Source organism: Xenopus tropicalis, chromosome 10, assembly GCF_000004195.4.
Source record: "Xenopus tropicalis strain Nigerian chromosome 10, UCB_Xtro_10.0, whole genome shotgun sequence".
NCBI classification, from domain to species: Eukaryota; Metazoa; Chordata; class Amphibia; order Anura; family Pipidae; genus Xenopus; species Xenopus tropicalis.
Genome location: NC_030686.2, coordinates 41,918,698 through 41,941,995, shown reverse-complemented (window position 1 = coordinate 41,941,995; position 23,298 = coordinate 41,918,698). Strand labels below are relative to the sequence as shown.

General features: G+C 43.2%; 1 protein-coding gene across 5 annotated transcripts in view; it reads left to right on the top strand.

The window, feature by feature from the left end:
- The window catches only part of tox2 (TOX high mobility group box family member 2), a 70,987-nt gene extending 48,125 nt beyond the window's left edge, over nt 1–22,862 (top strand). For 3 of the 5 annotated variants that reach the window (XM_004918519.4, XM_004918521.4, XM_031894563.1), the window contains exons 4-9: nt 16,513–16,752; nt 17,654–17,881; nt 18,050–18,130; nt 18,769–19,164; nt 19,934–20,064; nt 21,748–22,862. In XM_004918519.4, the coding sequence (XP_004918576.1) occupies nt 16,513–16,752; nt 17,654–17,881; nt 18,050–18,130; nt 18,769–19,164; nt 19,934–20,064; nt 21,748–21,784 (1,113 nt within the window). In that variant the 3' untranslated portion in view covers nt 21,785–22,862. The remainder of the gene's footprint in view (nt 1–16,512; nt 16,753–17,653; nt 17,882–18,049; nt 18,131–18,768; nt 19,165–19,933; nt 20,065–21,747) is intronic. The other 2 variants (XM_004918520.4, XM_002932882.5) reach the window with 2 other exon arrangements.
- Nucleotides 22,863–23,298: the final 436 nt, after the last annotated feature.

The window sequence follows — 23,298 nt, the reverse complement described above, 5'->3', positions numbered from 1 at the left end:
TTGTTTTTCATAGAGGTGATTTAAGTGACATATTGTTATAGAGAACTGCAATGTTCAGAGGTGTAGTTTCCCTTTAATGGCACTGAACAGTACCCCCTAATTAAACATGTCATTTCCACCCTTTAGGTCATTTTATTCTTTCACGGAACTGACCTTTTAAGTCAATAAAAGCGTAACTGCCATTAGATTGCTTTTACCTAGGACTGGCATTTTAACCCATTACACGCATCAATGTCAGCCTGCCCCTTTTAGTCCTGAAAATATTGCAGTGGCGGGAGGCCATTTTGTTTCCTTGAGGAGATGACCTTTTAAACTTTTATAGCCAATATCCCTAAAGAAATATGGCTGCTCCAGTTCCCTGAAAATCTCAATATAAAATAGAATTTAAAAAAAATACATAAATAGACTGGGGGAGATGTATCTGCTTCCCAACCCCACCATTATTTATTTTCAAACAGTCTTTTGGGGGTAATGTTCCATTTTCTTATTTCACACTTCTTTTTCTCATAAATGAACCATCGCTTCCATAAATCATTATGAAAACAGAGACTAACGCCGAGCCTGAAAGGTTGAGAGATTTATGTAACACGTTTATGCTTCCAATTTTCTCGTCCCGGAGCCGGGGCCGCTGCAGCTAAGCTAATAAAGGCAACTATTAATATTTCTTGTTGCCCGGCAACGGCGGGGGGAGAGAGTAATAGGCTGAGCTCGGAAAATAGATGACCGATAAGGGGGGGGGAAAAAAATTCAATTCTTTTATCATCTCTGGGGAAAAGAGGTTTTACGCGTACATGATGATGAATGAGGGGGTGGCTGAGAGGAAAGAAGGAATACCATGTTTTTCATGTGTATGTTTATTTCCAGGAGATATTATATGTGCAGCCATTTTAGAAATGGAGTTTAAAGCTGGTGTTGGTTGTAGAGGAGTAAAAAAAATTACAGGGTCTATTTATTATGTGGTGTACGCCATAAAAACGTAATCTTTTCTACACGTTTTACACAGCATAATAAATGGGCCCCAATGTATCTGTTACACAGAGCTGCCTGTGTTGGCCCAAAGCAGGGGCAAGTGAACTGGGCCCCATACATAGTTGGCCTGGGAGAGTAGCTGTTGTAGGTGGGACAGCTGTGGAAACGCTCAGTAAATCACCACAAATTTACCTTAAACATATTTATCTCATGACTGTGGTAATCAAGCACAAGATGGCCGCCTCAGCATCAGTCACATATTCAGCAGAACTTTCCAAAGATTATACATGATTCCCTTTCCCTATAAGCTTACAGACTGAGGTCCTTATCACATTCACACACACTGTGGTTACTTGTATCAGAAACCACTGAACCTTTTGGATTGTGGGAGTAAACCAGAGACCAGGAAGAAACCAACGCAGACACGGGGAGAACATGCGAATGCCTTGCACATAGATTGCTGCCTGTTATGGAAGCAGTGCTGTCAGGCAGCAATTCTAACCTTTGTGTCGCCATCTTTGTATGTTTCTGTGCAGTTTATATAATTTTACATTGAAGGTATGGGATCCCTTATCCAGAATCCCGTTATCCAGAAAGCTCTGAATTACGGAAAGCCCGTCTCCCATAGACTCCATTTTAATCAAATAATTCAGAATTTTAAAACTGATTTCCTTTTTCTCTGTAGTAATAAAACAGTACCTGTACTTGATCCCAACTAAGATAAAATTACCCCTTATTGGGGACAGAACAGTCCTATTGGGTTTATTTAATGGTTAAATGATTCCCTTTTCTCTGTAATAATAAAACAGAACCTGTACTTGATCCCAACTAAGATATAATTACCCCTTATTGGGGGCAGAACAGCCCTATTGGGTTTATTAAATGGTTAAATGATTCCCTTTTCTCTGTAATAATAAAACAGTACCTGTACTTGATCCCAACTAAGATATAATTACCCCTTATTGGGGGCAGAACAGCCCTATTGGGTTTATTAAATGGTTAAATGATTCCCTTTTCTCTGTAATAATAAAACAGAACCTGTACTTGATCCCAACTAAGATATAATTACCCCTTATTGGGGGCAGAACAGCCCTATTGGGTTTATTAAATGGTTAAATGATTCCCTTTTCTCTGTAATAATAAACCAGTACCTGTTCTTGATCCCAACTAAGATATAATTACCCCTTATTGGGGCAGAACAGACCTATTGGGTTTATTTAATGGTTAAATGATTCCCTTTTCTCTGTAATAATAAAACAGTACCTGTACTTGATCCCAACTAAGATATAATTACCCCTTATTGGGGGCAGAACAGCCCTATTGGGTTTATTTAATGGTTAAATGATTCCCTTTTCTCTGTAATAATAAAACAGTACCTGTACTTGATCCCAACTAAGATATAATTACCCCTTATTGGGGGCAGAACAGCCCTATTGGGTTTATTTCATGGTTAAATGATTCCCTTTTCTCTGTAATAATAAAACAGTACCTGTACTTGATCCCAACTAAGATATAATTACCCCTTATTGGGGCAGAACAGCCCTATTGGGTTTATTTAATGGTTAAATGATACCCTTTTCTCTGTAATAATAAAACAGTACCTGTACTTGATCCCAACTAAGATATAAATAATCTTTATTGGATGCAAAACAAGCCTATTGGGTTTATTTAACGTTTTATTGATTTTTTAGTAGACTTAAGGTATGGAGATCCTAATTACGGAAAGACCCCTTATCCAGAATACCTTTGGTCCCGAGCATTCTGGATAATGGGTCCTATACCTGTACTAGGAAGCATTCATATGGTATGAGCTTTGACTTGGCGCCCCCTCCTGTGACTGACAGATTATGTTTGCATACATTTGGGCAGGCCGGCCGGCTGACTGATAGCCGGAAGTCACTACTGTGATAGATTTGACATTGACTTAACTGGTGATTTTCCCCTAGTGACTGACGAGCTTTAGTGATAAATTCTTCAGTATTCTTATAAATCTATCTGCCTGCTTGCCATTGATATACCTATCCATCTATCTCATGTATCTATCATGTATCAGTGTGCCCAGCACATTTTAACTTTTTTCTTTTTACCTTACAATTACTCAGTGGAGCTGCCGGGGCTTTCGTCTATCCGTCTTCCATAATGGGAGATTTATAAAGCTCTTTTCCCAAGTGGAATGCCAAAAGCATTATTTTACAGAAGCCATGGCAGCCATCTTTCTGCCCATTAAGTATACTGGGGCTGTGTAAGAATTAGTGACTTGTCCAAAGCATAAAGGGGCTTGCAGTGGGAATCAAACCTGAGTGTGCAGCTTGGGTTCTGATTTGTCTGATCTGTTTACTTTGTTAGGGTAAAGCATATACCAGCACAGTATATTGGCAGTAAATACAATGAGAGACTTTGCCTGTATAGGAAATGCTAGTTAAATTGCTGTTGCCTACAACTCCTGCCAGATCCTCGTGCCCAAGGGTTCGACTCAGGAGAGATCTGCTCTCTGTCCATCCTTCCATCTATGTATTAAATCAATTCAACTTCCCAGCTTCACAGATTTCCACTAAGAAAACAACCCAACCAGCCGCTTCTTCAGCCAACCAATCTTGTCCATGTATCATCCAGGCCTGTCTGTACATCCATTAAATACCACTTGTCCGTGCAATCATCTAACCAACCATCCAATCCTAGCAATTTATCCAGCCAATCTTATTTATCCATCGAACCAACCAACCAGTTCAGTCTGTCCATTTATCCAGCCAATCTAGTTTATCTATGTAGCAATTTATCTAGCCAATCTTGTTCATCCATACATCGAACCAACCAACCAACCAGTTCTGTCTGTCCATGCATGCACCAATCCATCTAACCAACCATCCAATCCTAGGAATTGATCCAGCCAATCATATTTATCCACCCATTCATTCCTTCTAACCAATTCTGTCTCTCCCTCATTCATCCTCCCATTGGGTAAGGCCTACTCGTTTCCCAGCAATGTAAGCGTTAATAGAAGGTTGAATCCTCTGGAGGCCACAGAACCAGCTCCGCTCAGAGAGGATCACATTTCTGTCATAAATTTTGCATTTTACTCAGGAATCCTATTACAATATTTATTCAATATGTTTCATTACGGGGAGAATTTGCATTTGTTTGGATTTGCATGAGCAAGCCTCCCCACTGAGGGTCATTTATAACCTTCTTCTCTGCTCACTGACAGCTTTCACATGGCGTGGGCTTAACCCTTGCTGTGCCGTACAGAGGCACATATTTATAGCTGGAAGGGGTGTAGATTCTGGAGATTCCCAGTTTATAAGTTTCAAATGGATTTTAGTCAGTATTTTTTGGGGGTACCACCCCTTTATAAACACCTTGGTCATGCAAGTAGGAAGTAGTCTGACTTATTACTGGCGCAAGTAGGATGTAGTCTAACGTATTACTAGCGAAAGTAGGAAGTAGTCTGACTTATTACTGGCACAAGTAGGAAGTAGTCTGACTTATTACTGGCGCAAGTAGGAAGTAGTCTGACTTATTACTGGCGCAAGTAGGAAGTAGTCTGACTTATTACTGGCGCAAGTAGGAAGTAGTCTAACGTATTACTAGCGAAAGTAGGAAGTAGTCTGACTTATTACTGGCACAAGTAGGAAGTAGTCTGACTTATTACTGGCGCAAGTAGGAAGTAGTCTGACTTATTACTGGCACAAGTAGGAAGTAGTCTGACTTATTACTGGCACAAGTAGGAAGTAGTCTGACTTATTACTGGCGCAAGTAGGAAGTAGTCTGACTTATTACTGGCACAAGTAGGAAGTAGTCTGACTTATTACTGGCGCAAGTAGGAAGTAGTCTGACTTATTACTGGCGCAAGTAGGAAGTAGTCTGACTTATTACTGGCACAAGTAGGAAGTAGTCTGACTTATTACTGGCGCAAGTAGGAAGTAGTCTGACTTATTACTGGCGCAAGTAAGAAGTAGTCTAACGTATTACTAGCGAAAGTAGGAAGTAGTCTGACTTATTACTGGCGCAAGTAGGAAGTAGTCTGACTTATTACTGGCGCAAGTAAGAAGTAGTCTAACGTATTACTAGCGAAAGTAGGAAGTAGTCTGACTTATTACTGGCGCAAGTAGGAAGTAGTCTGACTTATTACTGGCACAAGTAGGAAGTAGTCTGACTTATTACTGGCGCAAGTAGGAAGTAGTCTGACTTATTACTGGCGCAAGTAGGAAGTAGTCTGACTTATTACTGGCGCAAGTAGGAAGTAGTCTGACTTATTACTGGCACAAGTAGGAAGTAGTCTGACTTATTACTGGCGCAAGTAGGAAGTAGTCTGACTTATTACTGGCGCAAGTAGGAAGTAGTCTGACTTATTACTGGCACAAGTAGGAAGTAGTCTGACTTATTACTGGCACAAGTAGGAAGTAGTCTGACTTATTACTGGCGCAAGTAGGAAGTAGTCTGACTTATTACTGGCGCAAGTAGGAAGTAGTCTGACTTATTACTGGCGCAAGTAGGAAGTAGTCTGACTTATTACTGGCGCAAGTAGGAAGTAGTCTGACTTATTACTGGCGCAAGTAGGAAGTAGTCTGACTTATTACTGGCGCAAGTAGGAAGTAGTCTGCTTATCACTGGCGCAAGTAGGAAGTAGTCTGACTTATTACTGGCGCAAGTAGGAAGTAGTCTGACTTATTACTGGCGCAAGTAGGAAGTAGTCTGACTTATTACTGGCGCAAGTAGGAAGTAGTCTGCTTATTACTGGCGCAAGTAGGAAGTAGTCTGCTTATCACTGGCGCAAGTAGGAAGTAGTCTGCTTATCACTGGCGCAAGTAGGAAGTAGTCTGACTTATTACCCAAGGGTAATAGTCCCAATTGGTCAGCTTTTTATAGTGAATTATTATATTTTAAAGCCAATGGGCGACTCTCTATCGATTTCTCTCATCAACTCAAACAAGCTTTATTAGCAGGACCAAATACATTTAGCCTTAACAATGCAGGTAAGGGGTGTAATAGTTGGGGTTAAGGGGGTCAGAATATGGGGATAGGGGAAAGTCCTGTTACATATTGTGCAGCCATTGATACTGTTGGTGGCCCTTCTGCCAGTAGGATGTGGATTTTCCTCTCTCCTTCTATAGAAGTGAAGCCAGGGATGTGATGGGAGAGTTTCTGGAAGTAGGTGTCTCTCAGTGCTGAGTATTTGGGGCACTGTAGCAGGAAATGGGCCTCATCCTCTACTGCCCTTTTGTGGGTTTGTAGCCTTTCCAGGTATGGGGCCAGTCTGTATTCCCTTCCCAGGGATTGCTAGATAGTAAGCTTTTGGGAGATATCTCATTCCTCCAATCACAGACATATTGCTCTTTAGATTTGCTTTGTGTTTGTATTACTTGGCCTTTGTCAGTTGGTGGGGGAATTGGGTGTTTCTCTCTCTCTGTCTATCTCTGCCTTAGGGCAATAGCACATTGGGCATTATCAAAAGATTTGTAGCTCCTTGTGCTGAAGATATAATAAAATGCTCAAAACTGTCCCCCATTCATTTGGGACTGTCTTTGTAAACTTTCTTGACTGGTGATTGTTACTTGAAAATGCCCCAGTTGGGGTAATTATTGCCTGACAAACTGCACCATGGTGAATGGGGACCACTTTGAGCATTTTGCCCCTCGCCCATGAAGCAACAAGACTCCGTGATGTAGTCCCCTTAATCGGTGGCCATCGTTTCTGCACAGACCACGCGGATATCTGTATATCCCACACTCGCCAATAGACTCCTCACTTCCTAATTAACCAGCTCTGACAAACGCCAAGAATACCCTGACGGCACCCGCCAATATCGAGTCCTTCCACCTACTAAATAAACATGAGGCCTCGCGATCCGAGAGTGTTTAGAGCCCACGTGGAGCCCTGGGAGCCGCGCAGAACAATGGCGGCTTCCCTCTCGCACGCGTCACTTCATTAAATAAGGCATTTGTCTAATGCCAGTGGAGAGGTTGCCGGTACAGAACAGTATGTGTATATATTAATAGGGTAATTAAAATATCACTTGGCGTGTGTTTGAAAGGCTGCCAAATTTGTAGTTGTTACAGAGTCAGGTAATTAGGCTGAAACCTTTCCTACGGAGAATACAAATTGTTCGCTCTTCAAAACAAGAGCATCTCAGAGGCAGAATCGGAGCAGGGAGAGAGCGGGACTTTATTTTCACCCTGTACGTTGGTTTTTGTGAGATTTAACAAAGCAATGACTAACGCAGGTCGAGTGCTACTTCTTCTCCCCGTACGTGTGTACGCCGGGCACAGCCATCCATCACAGTACGCATTGCTGTCACAATCCCATGGTTATGTATGTGAGCGGCCGTTGCTGCAAGATGCATCTCTAGATTGACAGTCCCTATTGTAATCAGAGCGCTCAGCGTGTTGGCTCATATGTCTGCTAAGCAAACTGTCAGTCAATGAGAAAGGAATAGCCCCAGCCAATCAGGTGCATGCAAGGATACAAAAGATTTACTCAGCTTGCTTTGGAAGATTCCCATTGTTGACTGGAAGATAATAGAATAGTAATCCAACATGTTAGTCCCTATTAGTACAGCTGCTATAACTACGTTTTATAGAGTTACCCTACGGGTATGGGGGCCCACCATGTACTATGGATATCAGTCAGGTTCAGTATGGGGCCATAGGGTCTGCCAGGAATTTGCAACACAAAATACAGTAGGGAGGATGCAAAGGTGTGCAGAATAGGCCCAGACTGGCAATCTGTGGGTTCAGGCAAATGCCAGAGGGGCTGCTGTAAGGTGCCATAGACAGTCACTATTTATTGGGCTGGGGGGGCTGTTTGGGCCTCTGGGTACTTGGAATGCCAGGACCCAGGCCCAGACTGGCAATCTGTGGGTTCAGGCAAATGCCAGAGGGGCTGCTGTAAGGTGCCATAGACAGTCACTATTTATTGGGCTGGGGGGGCTGTTTGGGTCTCTGGGTACTTGGAATGCCAGGGCCCAGGCCCAGACTGGCAATCTGTGGGTTCAGGCAAATGCCAGAGGGGCTGCTGTAAGGTGCTATAGTCACTATTTATTGGGCTGGGGGGGCTGTTTGGGCCTCTGGGTACTTGGAATACCAGGACCCAGGCCCAGACTGGCAATCTGTGGGTTCAGGCAAATGCCAAAGGGCCTGCTGTAAGGTGCCATAGACACCCACAATTTATTGGGCTGGGGGGGGGGGGTCTGTTTGGGCCTATTTTGAAGCCCAGTCCAGGCCTGGTGCAGACAGAAAATGGGTAGCGGAGAGACTAAAGGCTCCTCTTAAATTCTGTCTCTCTCCATTAGAAAGACCGGCATCTTGTGTGAGACCACTTGCATGCTCTCTGTCTATATACCAGCCTTTGGGGGGGGGGGGCATGCATGGGGCATAGCATGGGGTAGAGTAGGGAGGAAACTATAACTACTGACAAACTGGAACCTACCAATACCCAAGGCACAAGGATACCCCCCAGCAATTAGTACCTGATGATCCCGTCAGTGATTCTGCAGAGCCACTGTATAGAAGTCTGCCTGTTGCTAAGTAGAAGCTTATTTTTGGCAAAGAGCAAAGGACTCATCAATAAGCTGAACAAATAGGAAAAAGTTATTGAGATTGAATAAAGAAATGGGATTTCAATATCATTAAAAACTATTTTAATTACATTTCCATTTCAGTGTCAGCGATTATTTCATTTCCATCAATACGGACTGAACAAAATTCTCACTCTGCACTGAAATCTCTTTTCTGTTACTTTCTATAAATAATAGGGAACCCTCGTGGTTCATCCCATTCTATTGCTAATAACTAGCGTAAAGCTGAGGGGGCTTTTAATTAGCCGAGAGACTGAGCCAGATATGTGGCCCCAACGCGAGCTATGATGCCAGGAGAACATGAAATATCCATGGAAAAATGTATCAAAAATTCATGAAGAGCAGGTTTAGCAGCACAGCATTACACACATATAGTATGGGGGGGGGGGGGGGACTTATTTCTTTCCCAGAGTCCTATTATGAATCTCAGAAGAAATGGTACCAGCTACCAACACAAATTAATTCTTCTGCTTCTATTTCATATATTGCTTGACAGTCAACTAATAAAACTGGATGAAAATGGAATTTTATCAGGTTAATAGGGAGAAATAGTGCATAGCTTATTGTGCACGTAGTACATTCCTTTACTCTGCATTTTTATATTACATAGATGATTTGATAGATAGATAATAGATAGATGATTTGATAGAGAAATAGAAGATTAGATAGAGAGATAGATGATTAGATAGATAGAAAGATAGATGATTAGAAAGATAGATAGATAGATAGATAGATGATTAGATAGAAAGATAGATGATTAGATAGTTAGAGAGATGAATAGATAGATAGATAGATAGATACAGAGATAGATAGATAGATAGATAGATAGATAGATAGATAGATAGAGAGATAGATAGATAGATAGATAGATAGAGAGATAGATAGATAGATAGATAGATAGATAGATAGATAGATAGATAGATAGATAGATAGATAGATAGATAGATAGAGAGATAGATAGATAGATAGATGATTAGATAGAAAGATAGATGATTAGATAGTTAGAGAGATGAATAGATAGATAGATAGATAGATAGATAGATAGATACAGAGATAGATAGATACAGAGATAGATGATAGATAGATAGATACAGAGATAGATAGACCACACACATAGACGGTCACTATTTATTGGGCTGGGGGGGCTGTTTGGTTCCATAAATGCCAGGGCCTATTTTAGTCTAAGGGTTTCTGGTGGGTACCTGGCTTCCCAGTCCAATACTGGTTAGAAAGCTCTGCTGCCAACTCCAGCAGAAGTTGCCAAGCGGAGGCAGGGAACAGATAACGGCTGGGGGTATGTCAGCCAGCATAGGCCAACTTGCCAGGACACGTGCCCCTTGGCACAAAGGCAGCTCTATTGGGCATGGGCCTCTTTACCTCTTGTATCAGTTCTATATCTGTATGGAGTCTATTTATTGGAAGTATATTATACCCTCGTCCATTCCCAGTGCTTATTTATATGGCAGTGTTAGTAACTCACACCCTCTGCTTGGACCTTTATCAGCTGCAGCCTCACCCCCCCCCAGCAGACAGACCGAGCTGCAATGTTGTGATTAGATCCTGCGGTGATGGCACCGGCTTCTATTTCCTTTGATGCGGTGATCTGTGGGGTGTCGTTATGATGCGCCTTATTGCTTGCATAACGAAGATTTGACACGATAACCACAAAACAATATCTGACTGATTGTCTCTCATTACCTTGAGTTACTGCAACGGCGATGAGCAGGAAGGAAAGTCCCCCCTACACACAAATGTTCTGTCTGTTTGTATCACCCCTTTGCCTTTAGGTGTATGTATACAGGTATTGGACCTGTTATCCAGAATGCTCGAGACCTGGGGTTTTCCGGATAAGGGATCTTTCCATAATTTAAATTTCCACACCTTAAGTCTACTAAAAATCAGTTAAATAGACCCAATAAGACTGTTTTGTCTTCAATAAGTATTAATGATATCTTAGTTGGGATCAAGTACAGGTACTGTTTTATTATTACAGAGAAAAAGGAATCATTTAACCATTAAATAAACCCAATAGGGCTGTTCTGCCCCCAATAAGGGGTAATGATATCTTAGTTGGGATCAAGTACAGGTACTGTTTTATTATTACAGAGAAAAGGGAATCATTTAACCATTAAATAAACCCAATAGGGCTGTTCTGCCCCCAATAAGGGGTAATTATATCTTAGTTGGGATCAAGTACAGGTACTGTTTTATTATTACAGAGAAAAGGGAATCATTTAACCATTAAATAAACCCAATAGGGCTGTTCTGCCCCCAATAAGGGGTAATTATATCTTAGTTGGGATCAAGTACAGGTACTGTTTTATTATTACAGAGAAAAGGGAATCATTTAACCATTAAATAAACCCAATAGGACTGTTCTGCCCCCAATAAGGGGTAATTATATCTTAGTTGGGATCAAGTACAGGTACTGTTTTATTATTACAGAGAAAAGGGAATCATTTAACCATTAAATAAACCCAATAGGGCTGTTCTGCCCCCAATAAGGGGTAATTATATCTTAGTTGGGATCAAGTACAGGTACTGTTTTATTATTACAGAGAAAAGGGAATCATTTAACCATTAAATAAACCCAATGGGGCTGTTCTGCCCCAATAAGGGGTAATTATATCTTAGTTGGGATCAAGTACAGGTACTGTTTTATTATTACAGAGAAAAGGGAATCATTTAACCATTAAATAAACCCAATGGGGCTGTTCTGCCCCAATAAGGGGTAATTATATCTTAGTTGGGATCAAGTACAGGTACTATTTTATTATTACAGAGAAAAGGGAATCATTTAACCATTAAATAAACCCAATAGGGCTGTTCTGCCCCCAATAAGGGGTAATTATATCTTAGTTGGGATCAAGTACAAGTTACTGTTTTGTTATAATAAAGAAAAAGGGAATCATTTTTAAAAATCAGAATTATTTGTTTATAATGGAGTCTATGGGAGATGGCCTTTACGTAATTCGGCACTTTCTGGATAATGGGTTTCTGGATAAGGGGTCCGATACCTGTATATCTCTTTGCCTTCAGTGTAAGCAGACACAGCCCTGCATCCCACAATCCTCCTGTTTGCAGTGTGTCCGGGGGAAACTTGGCAGCAATCGTTACTGTTAAATTCATTGCTGATTTCCCTGTTTGAGGTTGGGATGTCACTGTAATTAATAGAGCCCTTTGAGATCCGACCCTGCTCTTCCCCGGCGCAATTACTTCACTTTAATCACTGACAATGGGAGGAACGCAGCCGATAAATACACTGACCAAAGGCCTGGCCGCTGGGATTCCGCTGTCAGCTGTCTGTGACACTCGGCCGGCTGCTTGGGTTTCCTTTGTCTGGTGCTTCTGTATGGGAGCGAGAGTCTGTGTCTGGGGCATCTGTCTGTCTGTCATCTGTCTGTCTGTCTGACTCTGTCTCCATCTAGCTCTTATCATTCTCTCTATATCTCTATTTATCAGTCAGTCCATCTCCTTTTTAGCAACGTACCTACTTATCTAGGGTTTACAGAAAACCTTCAGTCACTTGCACTCCCTATAACTCCTCCTATTGCTCCATATACCCCTCCCTATAACTCCTCCTATTGCTCCATATACCCCTCCCTATAACTCCTCCTATTGCTCCATATAACCCTCCCTATAACTCCTCCTATTGCTCCATATACCCCTCCCTATAACTCCTCCTATTGCTCCATATAACCCTCCCTATAACTCCTCCTATTGCTCCATATACCCCTCCCTATAACTCCTCCTATTGCTCCATATTCCCCTCCCTATAACTCCTCCTATTGCTCCATATACCCCTCCCTATAACTCCTCCTATTGCTCCATATACCCCTCCCTATAACTCCTCCTATTACTCCATATACCCCTCCCTATAACTCCTCCTATTGCTCCATATACCCCTCCCTAAAACCTTCTATATAACCTCCTTTAATTGGTCTATATTACCTCTGGTCATATGTGTACCCTTGGTGGTATATATATATCATTCCAACCCTCCCCTGTGCCCCAAACACCCCCCAAGGCACAAGCCCTTACAGCTGAGAGAGCCGCCATCGTTGTGCCTCACAGTCGCGCCCGCACTTCCCCTGATATTTCTTTTCCTAATAAGCCGATCAGAGCAACCAAAGCTGCTTCTGTTATTTTAACGAATAAATTAGTTTGACTCTTAACTCAATAATTAAAACTGTTATGGCTTCCAGCCTACGGAGATAATGTACCATTATTATGGTCGTTTGTTTCAATTAAATTCTTGCTGGTTTAACAATAGCAGCTGGGCACCTGTGTGTGAGGCGCGATTACTCTGCTCCGAGAGAGACATCCAGCTCCGCGCAAAGGAATCTCCCAGCCAGAGGGTGGATTATGGCGGGGGCCCCATTCTCATGATGGCAAGTCATGTTGGGCAAATAAAGGAAAGATCAAGTACTGACTGTTTCACTGTCACTTCTGGCCTGGGATACAAAATAGGCCCTGGCATTCCAAGTACCCAGAGGCCCAAACAACCCCCCCAGCCCAATAAATAGTGACTGTCTATGGCACCTTACAGCAGCCCCTCTGGCATTTGCCTGAACCCACAGATTGCCAGTCTGGGCCTGGGTCCTGGCATTCCAAGTACCCAGAGGCCCAAACAGCCCCCCCCAGCCCAATAAATAGTGACTGTCTATGGCATCTTACAGCAGCCCCTCTGGCATTTGCCTGAACCCACAGATTGCCAGTCTGGGCCTGGGTCCTGGCATTCCAAGTACCCAGAGGCCCAAACAGCCCCCCCAGCCAAATAAATAGTGACTGTCTATGGCATCTTACAGCAGCCCCTCTGGCATTTGCCTGAACCCACAGATTGCCAGTCTGGGCCTGGGTCCTGGCATTCCAAGTACCCAGAGGCCCAAACAGTCCCCCCCCCAGCCCAATAAATAGTGAGTGTCTATGGCACCTTACAGCAGCCCTTCTGGCATTTGCCTGAACCCACAGATTGCCAGTCTGGGCCTGGGTCCTGGCATTCCAAGTACCCAGAGGCCCAAACAGCCCCCCCAGCCAAATAAATAGTGACTGTCTATGGCATCTTACAGCAGCCCCTCTGGCATTTGCCTGAACCCACAGATTGCCAGTCTGGGCCTGGGTCCTGGCATTCCAAGTACCCAGAGGCCCAAACAGTCCCCCCCCCAGCCCAATAAATAGTGAGTGTCTATGGCATCTTACAGCAGCCCCTCTGGCATTTGCCTGAACCCACAGATTGCCAGTCTGGGCCTGTTTTTCATATCCAGCCAACGTATCCCAAGTGAGTGGCAGCCCCTCAAGCCTTCCCCCCATGCCCCAACCCCCTCTGCTGATGGTCTACAATTCTGGCCACTTTCACTTATAAGCAAGGGCCCAGCCCCTTTAGTGATAACAGAGATGGGCAAAGATTTATCAGTCATGGAGGCACAAAGGGCCAGGAGGAGTCCAGGGTATAAGCGGGTGGGTTAGCATTGGGCATGGGTCAAAAATCTGCCCAACCCATGGAACTTCCACACAGACAAGCCTAAAGAAACATCAGCCTCAGGCCTGGGAAAATCTCTCTGGTTGAAGAAGCAGAAGAATAGGAGGGATAGACAATGCAGAATGGGAGAAACCATAATGCACGGGGCAAAGGAAACAAAAGAAGGACTGGAAGTCTCCAGATTTTTGCCATTGACTGAACCCCCATCACCCCTAACACAAACCCCATATACTGCTTGGATCAGGGCCTCTATCAAACAATTTGGCTACCAGCGTTTGTAGCCCGTCTGGCCAATGGTCCACTCACTGGCCATCAGTTTGAACAGGCAGATGCACCTGTATGTAATGAGCATTATTCATATTGTGGAATTGTGTGTAACTAACCCTTTCCAGTACTAAGTCTAATGGCATATGGGACATTCTGACCCCCAGTGCGCTCAGGTGAAATAAGCAATGGGGTCAAAATGCCTGAACACTCTTCTCTGTGTGCCCTTGGAACGTTTGGCAAATGCTCAGTTCATATGGGCAAATGGCTACCAAAGCACTGCCAGAATGTGCCATATGCTACGGCCAGCGGGGTTTCCCCAATGCAGAGCATCACCCTCTGTTTCATAGGCCTAATATTAACATTAAATACCTGTGGCTGTGATTGGTTGAAGCCAAGCAGACTAGCCAGAGGATCATTATCCCTGCTACATAATAATTACTTCTCTTGCTTCATTAGTGCGGTTGGACCCAACTCTCATGGCAACACACACGCCCCAATAATTAATAATACTCCGGGACCCGTTGCTATTAGCGACTCTAATCAGCTATGTGCCACGTGCTCTCCCTCGCATCACCTCGTTCTGTGGTTCAGTCAGGCTGCTAATGAGTCATTAATTGGCAATTAAAGCCCTCGGTTTTATAGAGAAAAAGCCATCCGAGTTGTTATATGAAAATCAGTTCTGTAAATGGACTCTGTGAATGGAAATCATAGCAACGAGTCATAGGCTCCCATTCCTGACCTTAACCAAAATCAATATGGCAGCTCCCATGTTTATATAAATACAAATAAATGCATCTGCCTGCACAGAATATTCAGTGCTTATTTGTAGAATGTGCAGTTAGCGGTAGGCTGCTCGCTACAAATGATTTATTGTACAGAGTGACAGGGGCGCCCAGCCGTACTAATTTCAAATTAAGGCGGAACATTCTAATTACGATGGAAGAAAGGGGGCAAAATGAAATGAGTTGTCCCCTTGCAGCGGTGCCACACTATGAATGATTTTCCAAGCAGATATTAGGAAACATGAAGCATAAAGGGAAAGGTGCAACAAACAGGTTGACTGGCGGAGTATCGACGTTTCTAATGTTATTTCTGCTTGTGCGCCCAACAAAAACCGACGAGTGGGGGCTTGCGTTTTATTTTACAATTTATATTTATTTCTCTTGAACCCATAACAGAGGAGGTTCTGTTTAGAAGAAGCTTACACTGGGTTTTGCCATAAAGATATTGATGGTTTTCTGTAGTGTTTTCCTTCTACTGGGTAACAGTTAGGCTGGAAAGAGTTGGTGGAAGACTTGGGAGTGGGGGTTAAGGGAAAAGAGGCTTTTGGTGGGGGTAGAGCTAATAATAAGACTGCTGGCCTAGGCTTTAGCCAAAGATGGAGTGGGAATATATGTGTTGGGCAGAACTACAGAGTGACTATGTTGGGATAAGCTACATGTTAAGGTCCCCATACACGGGCCGATTCTAACTGCCAATATCGGTCCCTTAGACTGATTCGGCAGCTTATCTGCCCGTGTATGGGCACTACTGACGGGCCTGCCTGACCTATATCTGGCCTGAAATCGGCCAGATCTCGATCGAGCAGGTTAGAAAATCTAGTTGGATCAGGGACCTCATCGGCTTGTTGATACGGTCCCCGGACCGACTTTTCCTATGCCCGTCATTATAATACGATCGTTTGGCCCCAGGGCTAATATATAATCGATATAGCCCACCCGTAGGTGAGGGATATCAGGAGAAGATCCGCTCACTTGGCGACATCGCCAAGCAAGCGGATCTTCAGGTGTATGGGCACCTTTACCCTATAGCAGCTCTGTTTCAGTTCATGACTCCCTTGAAGCTCCAACCTCTTTACAGGGACCTTCTTAGTTCATAACAAGGTTACAGACGTTGGAAAACATTGGGGTAACAGTCCTAAGGGCAGCCAAGAAGTCACCCCAAGTCTCATCATGGTTTGCCTTCAAGCTGGGCTTCCATGTGTATCTAGAAGAGCAATAGGTGTTCTTCAGAAATCTCACCCTCACTGGTCTGATGGCTGGGACCACAACACTATAGTGATTATATTGCCAAGGATAAACCTTTATATCTTTAAATGCATCCCCAGTACACAAGGAAAAAGTACCATAGGAATATGAATGTGCCATATTATAAATGCAAAAGGGGGTGATGGACACAGAGACCTTTATGCCCCATATCTGACGCCCGGCATTTTCTCTTACAGATACAGGAGCTGGTCCACTCAGAGGGATCATCGTATGATCCCAATCATCAGGTTTCTCTGATAAACCGCTCTGGAATGTTGCCCAGTCACATGAGCGCCCTCAGCCAATCACAACTGGTCTCACAGATGGGAATGAGGAGTGCAGTCACCCATGGATCCCCTTCCCCTCCGGGCAGCAAATCGGCTACTCCCTCTCCTTCTAGCTCCACCCAGGAAGAGGAGACCGAATCTCATTATAAGGTAGGAACTCTCAGAATCTAATACTGGGAAGAAATATATATTTACTATTATTGGTTATTCCTGCTAATGATTTCCATTTTTGGTTTATTGTATTCAAGTCCCCAATTTCTAACTGGATCACTATACAGGTATCGGACCCCTTATCCGGAAACCCGTTATCCAGAAATCTCCGAATTACGGAAAGCTCGTCTCCCATAGACTCCATTTTAATCAAACAATTCAGTATTTTAAAACTGATTCCCTTTTCTCTGTAATAATAAAACAGTACCTGTACTTGATCCCAACTAAGATATAATTACCCCTTATTGGGGCAGAACAGCCCTATTGGGTTTATTTCATGGTTAAATGATTCCCTTTTCTCTGTAATAATAAAACAGTACCTGTACTTGATCCCAACTAAGATATAATTACCCCTTATTGGGGCAGAACAGCCCTATTGGGTTTATTTCATGGTTAAATGATTCCCTTTTCTCTGTAATAATAAAACAGTACCTGTACTTGATCCCAACTAAGATATAATTACCCCTTATTGGGGCAGAACAGCCCTATTGGGTTTATTTCATGGTTAAATGATTCCCTTTTCTCTGTAATAATAAAACAGTACCTGTACTTGATCCCAACTAAGATATAATTACCCCTTATTGGGGGCAGAACAGCCCTATTGGGTTTATTTAATGGTTAAATGATTCCCTTTTCTCTGTAATAATAAAACAGTACCTGTACTTGATCCCAACTAATTTTATTGATATTTTAGCAGACTTAAGTTATGGAGATCCAGATTACAGAAAGACCCCTTATCCGGAATACCCTTGGTCCCGAGCATTCTGGATAACGGGTCCTATACCTGTATAGGGAAAGCTGTGTCTCTTCTTCCCCTTTAAAAGATTCTTCTTGCCTCCAGGGTGCGGGAGAGAAACGACCTTCAAACGATCTCGGTAAGAAACCCAAGAACCAGAAGAAAAAGAAGAAGAAAGACCCCAATGAGCCCCAGAAGCCCGTTTCTGCCTACGCCTTGTTTTTTAGAGACACCCAGGCAGCTATTAAGGGACAGAATCCAAATGCTACTTTTGGCGACGTTTCCAAAATTGTGGCGTCCATGTGGGATAGCCTCGGCGAAGAGCAAAAGCAGGTGGGCAGCCATCTTTGTTACGTGTCTGTTTGTGGTGCCAATGCTTGTATTCGGCAGAATTGTATTAAACGAGCTTTATGACCTATGGATCCTATGTACAATTTGTCGTATCCAACCCGGCTCTCTATACTGAGACTCAACCTCATTGTACCTCCATGTCTACTTTAGGCCTACAAGAGGAAGACCGAGGCAGCCAAGAAGGAATATCTGAAGGCCCTCGCGGCATACAGAGCCAGCCTCGTTTCCAAGGTAACTAATTCCAACGGCATATCCATGCCCTTCCCATGGGGTAGGAACTTGTAAATAGCAGCAGGTTATAGGGCACGGTGTAACTACCATTCAGTCACAACAAGGGACTGTTAGCCTCCATTACTGCCCGGTAAGAAGAAGAGGGGCAAGACATGTTGCATATTCCAATTTCTATTGGTTATTACTGTAGCGTGCCCTTTAAAATAAGAAAGGCTGCAATAAAGGGAATTAATGTAGTACTTTATCACACATTAAGGGGTACAGTAATGTTCCTATGCAGCTGTTCCTTTATTAAAATGGCCAGAGTAGAATACAAAAGGCACTTATCAATCTCAATATATTTATGAATGAAGGTTTTCATCCAATCAGATCCTGATATAACTATTGATTTAGCCTTGCCCCTAATAGATTTACCAAGCCAAAATTATAAACCAAAACCTTCTGGATCCTGGCCAGTAGCCCACACATCCCTAACAAGAAACCCTGAGATATCTACCAACTACCCCAGTCCAAAGGGAGCTGACCATTGGATCTTACTGGCACCGGTGCAATGATAATTGTGTGTATATATATATATATATATTGTGAACTGATGCTTTAGTGTAGAGACCACTCACACGTATCATTTCTTTCACCAGAGCTACAGCGAACAAGGAGACACAAAGAACTCCCAGGCCAACCAAGCCTCCAAAATGATCCTCCCAAAGCAGTCTATGTACAATCTCCCCCCGCAGTCCTCCTCCCCCTACCCTGGTCTTGCCTCGTTCTTGTCGCCTACAGACCTTCAGAGCTACCGTGGGCACCCCCACTCGGGCCTCTCCCGGACTCTCAATGCCAAATCCATGTTGCCCAGCATCAGTGCCTCCCCACCACCCCCTTTCCAAATCAGCCCACCCCTTCACCAGCATCTGCGCCACCCTCCCAGCTCTCTTCTCAACCAGTCCCTCAACATGCAGCAAGTACCACAGCCTCCCATCTTGTCACCCTCCATGGCATTGCAGTCGCCAATGAGCTCCTCTCCCACAGGCCAACAGGTAAGTGCTGGGTTCTTCTGACCTCTAAACCTGTCCTGTTATCTCTTTCTTTGGAACATAAGCCCTTCCCCATCCATTGTCTCCAAGGGATTCTCTCTCATACAACTACAGACACCACAGAAACACTGTTAGGGCCGTGACACACGGAGAGATTAGTCGCGTGCAACAAATCTCCATTGTTGCGGGCAACTAATCTCCCCGCAATGCCATCCCACCGGCTAGAATGTAAATCGCTGGTGGGATGGCCAAAGTCGCCGATGTTTCCTCTCAAGGCAACTTAGTGGCGCCGCGTATGCCATCCCACCAGTGATTTACATTCTAGCCGGTGAGATGGCATTGCGGGGAGATTAGTTGCCCGCGACAATGGAGATTTGTTGTGGCGAGACTAATCTCCCAGTGTGTCACGGCCCTTTAAAGACAGGGCTATAAGTCTATGTGAGTAAGGTACATGGTGGAGCAATCAGGCAAACACTCACTCAGACATGAGAGGGTCAAATAAATGACTTTTTATAGACCCCACTAATTACTGATAATTGTGTTTGACTGTAAAAAGAAGAATACAAAGAATATATAAAAACATCTTGTTTCAGTGGGGCAGCTAATGGCTTTTTTGGCCAAATGTCCATTTTCTATCCATGCAGTATAAATAGTGTATACGCCTGTGCCTCACACCAACACACTGCCCTCCTGCATTCATTCCTTCATTTCAGCCTCCCTGACTTTTTTTAGTTTTTCTCCAAACTCAAACAGTTTTCTCATTGACCCACAGGACTTTTCCCATCTCCCATCTGAATTTCAGAGCAGTGTAGGCCCTCGATCCCCAACATCCTCTAACCCACCTGGGAACCCGGAGTGGGACAATGAATTTCCTAACAGAGAGTGCGGGATCAATCCCTGCAGGTAGGTCTCCATCTTCTTCTGTAGAACAATATGTCACTATATTAACTAATGCACCCGCTACTCTATAGTATAAGAATATTATATACGATATGTGAGTATCACTCATTATAAGGGATAATGTACCCCCTACTGTAAATGATAAGGATATTAGAAGGCACTGAGGGGTTCTGGGACCATATAAAGGCATAAGGGATAATGTACCCTCTACTGTAAGTGATAAGGCTGTTTGAAGTCAACAATGGGCCACATGACCTTATAAAGCCACAAACCCTCAAATAGTTTAATAAAAGTCCTTAAACTCCTCATTGGCTTCCAATTTCCCTTACAAGTCAGGGGGAGGGGCATTATATCTTACACACATTACTCTGACTTATGACATAAGCACTTATATTATATTATATATATTATAAGCATTACCTAGGGAAAACAAAATACAACACGTCCCCCTGCAATGCATAATAATGTAGTGCGCTCAGTCAGTGCTGTTGGTCTGTTCACTTCATTGGTTGTCAGAGTAAATCCTCCTTCTCAAACCTCTCTTAGAAGGGACAAAATTCAATCCTGACCCTTGGGGGTCAAATCAACTATGTACTCAGAGTTCGTTTCAGTAACCCTGTATTTCCCCACTGGCTAAAAAGTCACCCAACCCCTTCTACATCTAATGTATCTGCCTGTATGACTGGTTGGGGCACTTTAAAGGAGAAGGAAATGCATTTTGGCATTTTACTGCCAATAGATTCGCCACATTAGTGCCACCTAGAACGCTATATTTATTCTGCAGGAAGCTTTACCATACCTGAGTAAACAGCCCTAGAATCTCCCTCTGTTTGTATAAGATAGCAGCTGCCATTTTAGCTTGGTCTCATTAGCTTCCTGCTGCAGCTCTAGCTGCTGGTAGCTAAGATTCTGATGGGAGGGGGAGAGGAAAAGGGAGGGGGAACAAACTCTGATGGGAGGGGGATCAGGAGAGGGGAGAGAGGAGCAAACTGAGCAGACTCCTGCCCGTGCCCTGAAGGATTTTTCTGAGAGCAGAAAGTCTGATACTGTACAAAAAAAGGAATCCTGTGTTTCTTTTGATAGAGGACTCTGTGAGTGCTTATAGCTGTATTTACATAGACCTTTCTGATAAAGCTTACTTAGTTTTTACCTTTCCATCTCCTTTAAAGCACCATTTCTTGGCTACCCAAAAACCCAGAACAGCTGTTGTGGCATTACCCTAGTGCAGTGATCCCCAACCAGTGGCTCAGGGGCAACATGTTGCTTCCCACCCCCTTGGATGTTGCTCCCAGTGCCCCCAAACCAGGTGCTTATTTTTTAATTCCTGGCTTGGAGGTTTGGAGGCATAAAGACCATGTGCCTGCAGGCTGCCAGTCTAACCGATCACAGTCCTACATTTTTCATGGCTGTGTTGCTCCCCAGCTATTTCTACGTTCAAATGTTGCTTATGGGTAAAAAAGATTGGGGACCCCTGGTCTACATTATGCTCAAAGTGAACTCAAGGTGCCCAAAATCACCCCGTGTCCCATAAGAATGACACATTTTGAAAGGGAAAGGTCAAAATAGCTACACTTGGTGGGTGGTGAAATACAAATGTTGGACCTTCAGGTCTGTAGGACCTAAGTCTGATGTTCATATGATGGAGTTGCCCAGATGTTCAAGGTTTCTACTCTTCTCTCCATCCAGTTCTCTCCCAAGGGACAAGTCTCTCTACCTCACCTAGAACCACACATGTATTTGCTAAGGACGGCGGAACGTATGGACATTTCAGAAAGTCTAAAGCACTGGATACCCAGACCAAGATAAGCACGGTCACGAGACCCCCAGGCTTCAGCCATTGGCTCCCGAGAAGCTTCAGAGAAACCCCTTCTGCGTGGGAAAGCATCTCTGAAGACGTAAGAAGCCACACCCACCCATAACCTTTTTATAAGAACAAAAGCGACGCCTCTTCTTGCCGCCCTATTGGTCACGGAAGCTCGAAGATGAATTGTGACTGAGCGAGGGGGGGGGCTTTAGCCTTCTGACGTGCATCCGGGCACATATAATATGTAAAGAGGTCTGTTAATACTGTATATTTGAAAACAAACCCCCCCCCCCCATCCTCATTTAAAAAAAAATAAATAAAAAAAATGGGGATAATAAAAAACAAAAAAAAAAAAAAAAAAAAAAAATAAGTGGGAGATAAAACAAATAAATAAAAATGTGCAAATATACAAAAAAAAAAAATCACAGAAAAATAAAATGTGAAAAAAATAAAATTATGACAAATATAATTTGTTGAATAGTTGTAAGTAGATTTATCATGTGGTTTAGGACTGTGCGAAAAAAAAACAAAAAAAAAACATCTTTCCAAAATGATTCTTTTTTTTCCTTTTGTGTATAGAAGCGAGCGAGTAGCTTACTCTCTAGTGCAGCATTTTCTATTAATTGTAGCACATTTTTTAGTTACATAGGAACGTGTACAAAATACTGCCAAACTTTCTGGGGGTTTTTTTTTTTGTTTTGTAATTATTTCTTCGTTTTCTGCCAGAAAAGCGGTTTTTTTTTTTTCTCCGTGCGGTGACGGAGCTGTTTTTTTATTTTATTTTTGAGTCATAAGTAAAAAAATCTCACCTTATTCTCAATCGCCGACAAGGATTTAATTTATGAGGAAAAGAAATAAATAAAACACGACAGATTTCTGATTTTATGACTTTTTTTTTTTTTAAATGTTTGTGGCCGTGGCCTCCGGGCCGGGAATTCATTTGGTTTCACAACTGCTTATTTGACTTTTCTTTTTAATAAAAGCATTAAAAGCGCTTCCAGATGTGTCGTTTCTTCCCGTTGCTATGGGATTTACTACAGAATGTACCAAAGCACCGTATTGCAGGGGGGGGGGGGGACTATGTTGCGCCCTGGAACATGGGTAATACTAACATACTGCCATTTGTATTTTTAAAATTATTTTATAGAAGGTTTCAAAAGGACGCGGAACTTATATGGTTTAGATAAAGGGGAAGCAAAAAATTAGGCATGATTAGCAGTTCTTTTAAAGGAGCAGTAACACCAATAAATGAAAGGGGTTTATTTGCCATCAGAGGAGAACAGGAAGGAGTGTGGCATAGGGGTCACCCCAAGATGATAAAGCATGATTTGTGGCCAGCAAAAAGGGGTGAGGCTTGCAGGGAGTGGGTGGGGCTGGGACGAATAGCTAGTGGCCATGGTTGATGAGGGGTGTGGCAGTGTGAGCAAAGAACA